This window comes from Somniosus microcephalus, chromosome 5 (assembly GCF_052327205.1).
Source record: "Somniosus microcephalus isolate GS21.2 chromosome 5, FLI_Smic_1.0, whole genome shotgun sequence".
Taxonomy (NCBI): domain Eukaryota; kingdom Metazoa; phylum Chordata; class Chondrichthyes; order Squaliformes; family Somniosidae; genus Somniosus; species Somniosus microcephalus.
The window spans coordinates 267,366,784-267,375,299 of record NC_140991.1 but is presented as its reverse complement, the minus strand read 5'-3'; the positions used below and the strand labels follow the sequence as shown (position 1 = coordinate 267,375,299).

The window sequence follows — 8,516 nt, the reverse complement described above, 5'->3', positions numbered from 1 at the left end:
TCTGTGACCTCAGACTTCCTTCTTCTAACTGGTCAGATCTTCACTCCAATTCAGGGATGGAGTGAGTCAAAGCCAATTAAACCAGAAATAAATTCTTGCACTGATCTCACTTTTCCTGAGAGTTCTATACTGCTGATTTGTGGAAAACCTCCACTCTTCCAAGTGAGACCTCATCTGATACTACATGAGGTGAAGCATAAAAGCCCTCCATTGTTCTCCAGCCACAGAAATAGGTTATTTTGATTCACTGGGAATGACAATAGTTTTATTTAAAAAAAACCTTAAATGTACACCACTTTAACAGATAGAGGCTCCATACATTTAAATATAAGCCCATGATTTGTGTCATCAATGTTACTCCCAATGCCAAGGTGCACACTTGTTTTGTGTGAAGGTCCACTCGCACCTTCTCCTCCTTTGAGCATCTCACCTTGTTCCACCCCTCTCACCTCTTTTAAAATCCTCTTTCTCTACTGCTCAACTAAGCACTGCACTGAGTTTCTTGTTGTACAGGGCAGTCCCGTGCAATAAGGTTTTAAGTCGGTCCACGGCCTCCCACGCCGCCTGCCTTTTCTGCGGCCTGGAGTAATCTGTGTTCCACGTTTATATGGAGTGTGAGAGGTTGCAGCCCCTCTTCCATTATTTGAAGGGGCTGCTCCTCGATTTTTAGCTGCACTTCAGTCCCACGCTCCTGATCTTTGGTCACCTGGTGCGGAGGGGAGCGAGCAGATCGGGGGACCTCCTCGTAGGACCGCTCCTGGGCCTGGCCAAAGTGGCCATCAACTAGTCCAGGCAGCGGGCAGTCATTCAGCCCGACTGCCTGCCTCTTTTCCGCGGTCACTTTCATGCCCAGGTGGTCCTGGAGATGGAATACGCGGTGTCCGCCGGCGCAATCGAAGCCTTCTGCAACTGGTGAGCACCGTCGGGACTAGAGTGCATTGTCACCACCGGGAACCAAATTTTAATTTAAGTTTCCTTTAATGTTTATTTGTTAATTTACAATTTATTTGTTTATTGTTCGTACCAGAAAGAGTACACTGAGTTTTTCACCGAGATACCTTCAATGCTTTCCTCCCTCAGCCCCTGCACCAAGCTACTTCTCATCCTTGGTGATGTCAACCTCCATCTCAACTTATGCTCTCTCTCTGGAGTTCACTGCTCTCCAATCCTCTCCCTCCATATAAACTCTGACCCATATTCACAGCCACCCCCTCCACCTTGTTATCTCAAGTGACCTCTCCAGTTCCATTGTGTCAATCACAGCCAGATCAAGCAAATGGCACTAACCATTTGCCATTACCATTGGAGTCAATTACAAAAGCACTGCTTATAACATATTAAGTGCATCTGCTGTACTGGGCAGTTCAATACGTACACACTGATTTTAAAGGCACTGCTGATTTCAGGCAGTCAGGTCTTCACGCAGTTTCAATCAGCTGTTCCCACCTCGTTCAAGTACAATTACCTCGGTGATGAAATTCTGGATGCAATTGCTAACAAGTGGGAGATATAGTTGCTGAGTGGGGATCTTCTGTGTTTTTTAAAAAATGTTGGTTACTTCACTTTTTGGTTTTACTGTCCACTCCATATAGTCAACACCAAGGTGCACACTAAAAGCAGAGGGAACTGCAATTATACAAACAGTGGCTGAAAATGCAGCAGACTGCATTTTATATATAAATTGCTCAGGTATTAAGAGCACAAGGTGGACAACCTAAACTCGCAGCCATACCTAGTCAGACGAGGGTTGGCAGCAACCAACCTTTGCACTAGACCTGGTCAATGGCGAATTTTAAAAGCACCCGATCATTTTGACTTGGAACTTTTAGTTCATGGCAGTGTGTCAGCAGAGGCTCAACTGGTAGCAACCTTGCCTCCAAGTCAGAAGGTTGTGGGTTCAAATGCCACTCGAGACTTTTCCTACATTACAACAGTGACTACACTTCAAAACAAAAAGTACTTAATTGGCTGCAAGACGCTTTGGCACGTCCGGTGGTCATGAAAGGCTCTATATAACTGCAAGTCTTTTTTTCCCCCTTTCAAAAATCTAAGGCTGACACTCCAGGGAGTGCTGCACTGTTTGATGAGACATTAAACTGAGGCCCCCGTCTGTTCTCTCAGGTGGACATAAAAGATTCCATGGTATTATTTCAAAGAAGAGCAGGGAAGTTATCCCTGTGCCCTGGCCAATATTATCGCTCAATCAACATCACTTTAAAAAAAAATTACCTGGTCATCATCACATTGCTTTTTGTGAACATCCAGGCTGCCAAACCCCCTCAGAAATTAGATTAAAATATCATCCAAAGAACAAAGTTCCATGCATGCTGGGCTTAATATAATGTGCAGCCAGAGTAATTTGGGTCTGCAAGCTGCACATTATACTCTACCATTCTCAGTAGGAGGTATAGAACAGCATCCTTAATGGGTTAGGCATAACCTGGCTTCTTACTGAGGACTTATTCACCAATGAGACAGCAGGGCCAATAATAGTCCCTTCCACTCAACAGCCCAACGAAATTTAATCCGTGCAGATGAGAAACATGCGCAATAGGAGAGTTGCCTGGGCTTAAAGTGGCTGAATTGCTAGACCTCGTGGTATACAGGCCCCCGTCGATACACCTGCCCCAACTGTCTCCAATTGCTAGACTCATCTTGGCCCATTGTGTGATGTATGGATGAAAAATGTTTAATCCAAGATTAAATAAAGATAAACCATTTAAATTCAAATTTTATTTACACTCGTCAAAGTTTAAACATTAGAAATTCTAAAAGCTTTTACATAAAGCTTTACAGTTTAACGTGTGTGAAGTATCATCACAATTCAGAACTGTGCTGGCATTTTGCAAGTTTAATGTGTGATGCACACTTCATATACAGTATGTACAATTTTTTAACAAGCATCAATCTCAAAGGTTAAATAGTATCTTTTTTAAAAAAACACTAGTTACAAATGCAGGTGACAAAACCTTTACAAGTCTTTACAAAGTTTGATGGCAGTGTCCACTTGAGTTTGGAAAAACCAAGAAAATGCATTTGTACAAAAAAGGCAGAACAATGAACACGACTAAAGATTGCAAAGTCTCTTTAAATAGATTATAGATAATTTTTTTCATAATTTTTATTAACAAGAGCCAGCACAGTGCTGAACAGTACCTTATGCATTGTTCAGTTCCTTTACACACAGTCCGACACACTGATCTTTCTGTACATAATTATACAGCTGAAAAAAATACATTGGATTCTGAATGTACACCTTCAAGAGCAGCAACCAATTGACAAATAAGCCAATAGCACCCAAGGGTCTGGATACTTCTCTTATTAAAATCATAACATGTCTAAAACAGTGTTGGAACCCAAAAAGTTTGTTTATTTTTTTTTTTTTTTATAAACAGAAATATGAAGTTTAAATTTAGTGAAGTCGACGTGTAAATAAGCCTTTTGTGGTTCGCAGTCCACAGAAAAAAGGGAAAACAGACCAATACTGATTTAGGGCGGCCGTATTGTCTGAATTACTTACAAGGTACAACGGCGAAATTGATGTTCCAAATGTGCACAAGTCAAGTATTTCTGGTCACTACGACAGTAGACTGGCCGCAGAATTTGTTTAGATTGAGCAGATTCGAGAGAGGCCGGACAGAAGTGCTCGCAGCTGCCGCACCGTCATTACAAGCAGCCAAAAAGGCTTCCCCCAAAGCAAGGATACTGGTGGAGTGAAATGACTAGAATCTGAAACTAATATCTTGTAGCTTTAGTATTGGAACACTCGGCAACTTTTCAGAAAGTATGGACTGAAGTCTCAGCTGAGTAATCAATGGGGCATACTGGCAGGGGGAATTCAATTAATTAGCAGATTAAGATCACACTCGTTCGCTACACAATAAAAACGGAGCCTTTTGCGACTTTAAACTGGACAACAAAAGCGGCATCAATGAGTGAGTGTGTGCCTGCACTAACTAACATGGTCTCGGAGGTTAACAGAAAATGTTTATTCTGCAGTGCAGGCATTGGGGGTGGGGGAGGATGTTTTTGAAGTTTTATAAAGTTAAGTAGGCATGAAAAAGCAGCCCATATATTCACCGCCCATCATACTTCAATAACTGACCTGTATGTCCATTTGAGTGCTTTCATCTGCAACAATCTATATACAGGAAACTCGATTTACCGGCACCCAAACAACTGGAAATCTCGGTTAACCGGCAAAATTCAGGAGTAGGTTCAGTTAAGTTTTTCTTCATATTAGTGGCCATTTCTTGATTCTTGGCTGTGTAATCGGGGGTTTCTGCACTTGTTGCTAAGCAACAGGGACGCTTGGTCTGTGGCCGGGGTTCTTGCAGCTGTTGCTAAGCAACAGGGAAGCTTGGATTTGTTGCTGTGTATGGAGCTCTCGTACCTTTTAACTATAACTCTGTAATCTGGACTTTTTGATAAACCAGCACCACGCTGGTCCCGGATTTAAAAAAAAGTTTCCTGTAAATGATTTAAATTGACACATGCTCAAAAGGACAAGAACTCTTCTGCTCTGCATCGAGTGGTAGCCATGACACACCACCCTTGGGTCACTGGATTGACCAGTCAGTGCAAAGCATACCAACTGGGCAGCTTCAAAGCTGACCACAACTTGATTACCAAACAACGGTTCTTCAACAATCTCGATGTTAAAAATTAGTAATTTAACTATTGATTACATTTCTATTTTTATTCTTAGCCTTTTTGGATAAGCCATTGTGAAGTTGTGGTCCTTCAGAATGTTTTGGAACATCTAGTGAGAAATTTACAAAAAAGCAAATGCTGAGCGTATGTAAATATTTTACATATCAAGAGAAAGGCCACACTGAACAGATTTACTTTGACTTGTTCACTGAACAAATTCAGTGCAGATACCATACTACCAATTCTAACCACTCTTTGTAACCAATTCTAAAGCTTGCTATAACTTTTCAAAATTAATTTAACAAAAACGAAAGCCAAACCTCAGAAAAATCAGCTCCTGGTCAGGATTAAGGGTTTAACCTCAACAAATTTGGTTCAGCTGTATTTCAGTCCCATCTTGCAAATAAATGCACTTTCCAGCATTGGATAGTGATCAGGAGCAGGTACCTTGGTCGATTCCCCCACCCCTCCACAATCTAAGGGCATTGGACTCTTGCAGGATTTGACCAAGATCCCAAAGATAAAAGGAACACATGCTCACTCATTACATCAGCCTCCATCTCTATTCAATCAACTTACAAAGATTCCTGCAACGTGAAGCATACCTTCGATGCATGGCAAAAATCCACAGATGTTCTATTTGACTTCCAGGTCTCCTCTCCTGAAAGCACTGACTCACACTGAGGTAACGGTTGCATGGATGTCAGCCAGGCTCCAGTATCTCAGCCAACTCACTATTACAACATGTGTGAGCCTCGAGCGAGTGCATCTATTTGACCACAAGGGGATGTCAAAATGGACTTCAATCCTGCACTCGTGTATAGATTTTCTACCAGCAGTTATTGGCTGGTGATCAGGAGGAGGAATCCCCTCATTAGCCAAGGATGTTGCAGCTAATTGCAACACCCCGACTGCTGATGCGAGCTAATTCACCACAGGCCAAAGATCAAATCAGGCACCTAACTGGTCTATATGGCTTAGTTCTGCACCACTTACCAAGCGAGCTATCTGGGGACCTCATTTTCTTTTGCCATCACTCCCCCTCTCACCAGGAATTTAATTGCATGCGTCTGTATTAATTGCATTGATTTTAAAATGAAGGATTATAGCACTAGGAAATGTAGCTTTTTCAACCACTATTGCTTGGATCAACTCCACACAACATACAATTTCTAGCTTGAAATCGTTGTGGTCTCAAAGGGAATTTCTGGGAACGATTGTGCAGTGGGCTCCTGTTCAACAGAAGCCAGGTTAATTACATAACCTCATTTAATATACAACACCGTGGCAATGGTTAACATATCAACCACTTCTCTGGTCCAACTTAATCCAAGGATACAAGAGCAAAGAATCATACCTCAACACATGGAAGTATACTAACTGATTCTCAGCATCTTGCTTAGGTTGTTGTCAGGTGGTGCATTAAGACTGTTGCCCCATACGTTACGCTGGTTGCCCTGTACCACAAGCTGTGATATAGTAACAGGAGAACACTAAATAATTCTCCATAAGCCAAGTGCCAGCAATAAGCAGTGGAGAAGCACTATCACACAGTTTGAAGCAGCAGCTAGAATTAACCTAACATCTGGCTTACAACGTGCATGGGGCGAAAAGGAACAGAAAGGAAAATGCAGGGGAAAATTCAGCTGCAGTTATTAACTTGGTTGTTGTTGCAAAGACTCTGAATTTAGGTTGGTTTTTGAAAATTAATAATGCAAGTTTGCAAAGAAACCATATCTGCAGTTGCTTTTGAAATTTGATTTGTTCCCTTCATGAGATTTTTTTTCCTGCACTCTCACAGCATAAAACCAAACTTCTCAATCAACACATACTGAAACCAGCCACATTCAACTCAACCATAGGACAAACCAAATGCTTGCCAGTACAGCCACAGCCTTTTCTCACATGCAAGACCAAACGCAACACTTGCATATCTCACACCGTCGAGAGAATTTCCACAGTTGATCAATTCACCTTGGAAGACTGGACCAAAAGGTTACTAGGTCTTGATGATTTGCAGAGTGAATATTTACATTATGTGTGTCCAAAGCCAACGAAAAAAAAATCCCCATTATTATTAGATATATATGGTGATCAAGTGAAGTTTCATTTCATGCTATTACATAATTTATATAAAATACCAGCACAAAACACCTCAGTTGCCGCTAGCCGATATAGACTATTGGGGTCAACATAACTGGCTGTGATTTTACCAGCAAAAAGTTCCATTACTATTCCTGTAGTTGGTACAAACTTTCCTTCATCACTCACCAGCTCCCAAACTTACATTCGGTTTCTAGGTCCATCACTGGTAGCAGTTATTCAATACTTAAAAAAAACACTTAATTGGTTCCATAAAAATCTTCCAGTGGGAAAAGCCCATCAACATCGCAATCAAACAGGTCACTGATTCCCGCTTTATCGCCGATGCTCAGCAGGTAATCTTCCTGAGGCACCGACGGCGACAGATTTACAAACAGTCCTTCCTCTTCCATGGGCAACGAAATCTGATCTTCGGTTTGCTGCAGGAGATTATTCAGCGAGGTCAAAGGTGAAAGGCGAGAAAAGTGTGAACCCAAACCATCTCCATGCTGAGTACCATTAGAAATGTCAAAATCTGCCAAAAAAAAGTTAATAATTTCCAGTCAAAAGTCTCGTCTCCCAGCAGCCACACCATTAATATAAGATTGGACACCAGTCAATGGCCTGCTCCATTTCAAAGTAAGAGATTCTATTTGGGAGAGCGCAGCTATGACTTAGTCACCCTGTGAAAACACACTGACCAAATAAAGTAGGCCTATCTAGCCTTGACCATCAAGTCACCAAATGGACCCTTTTATACATCAAACACAGAATTTGTGCCCTCCTTTCACAATCTGGAGTTAAAGTCTCAGATTCCGAGCTACACAGACCAGTGAAGTTCCAGGCTCCACCTCCAATTGTTAAGTGCTTTGTTTTAAAGCCAGGTTAGCGATAGAAGCACCCAGGGCTAAGAAAAGGTGGGGCAACGAGGGAGAAATTCTGCCAACATTTCCAGTTCTGATAAGTTACCCAGTGAACCCTGTGGGGCATGCGTGCACACAGAAGATGGGAGAGTCCAGGATCGGGCTCGGTAGTGATCCCACTGCGTTTCAGCAGCCTGACGATAGGAGCAAATACACCTGTATAATGGAGACTTGTGTGGCATTATACTCCTCCAACAACTGAATTTGTGCATTGAGAGGAAGGTAAGGGGAGGAAGGAAAATTTAAGGGAAAGATTGGAATACCTTTTCAATCTTTGTCCTCCACTCCTGAAGGCACCAACTCATGCTGGGATACAGTTCCATGGGCAACAGTAGCCAACTTCATGATGCCCAATTTACAAGTCTCAACAGGCTATTCACCAGTTAAGGGCATCACAGCCAAGTCCGATCCTGTTATCAGATGGACAAGCACCCATACAGCAAGGATCACGCCACATCAAAATTTGTGCGTGCGAGTTTGGGGGCGGGATGCAGGGCAGGTACTTAAAGGGCTTGAGCCCCGTGGTGAAATGTTAATGTGCAAATGAAATAGAAAATAATTTAAGAGGGCTGAGAATACATTGCTGTAGAAACTGTTCCTGCCACAAGAGGGGGTCAGTAAACTGCTGCAGCTCCCGCTACTGGTTAAAAAGCACCACAGCAGCTTTACCCTGAAGAATTTCCTGGTCAAGCAGTTGATGCTCTCGATTCGGATTCAAAAATACAAGTTAGGGTTACAATTCAGCATAAAAACTATTTACAAATGTTACCGCTCTTAAACTAGCAAAGTAAACTAGGCATTAACTAACAGTTAAGCTCACCCACATTCTCAATCAGTGGAGGACAAAACACATCTTGA

At 42.2% G+C, this 8,516-nt stretch overlaps 1 protein-coding gene across 1 annotated transcript in view; it reads right to left on the bottom strand.

The window, feature by feature from the left end:
• Window positions 1-2,718: 2,718 nt before the first annotated feature.
• The window catches only part of LOC147117710 (transcription factor E2F3-like), a 64,645-nt gene continuing 58,847 nt past the window's right edge, over window positions 2,719-8,516 (bottom strand). Inside the window, exon 7 of the mRNA XM_085988927.1 lies at window positions 2,719-7,270. Coding sequence (XP_085845053.1) covers window positions 6,996-7,270 — 275 coding nt within the window. The 3' untranslated portion in view covers window positions 2,719-6,995. The remainder of the gene's footprint in view (window positions 7,271-8,516) is intronic.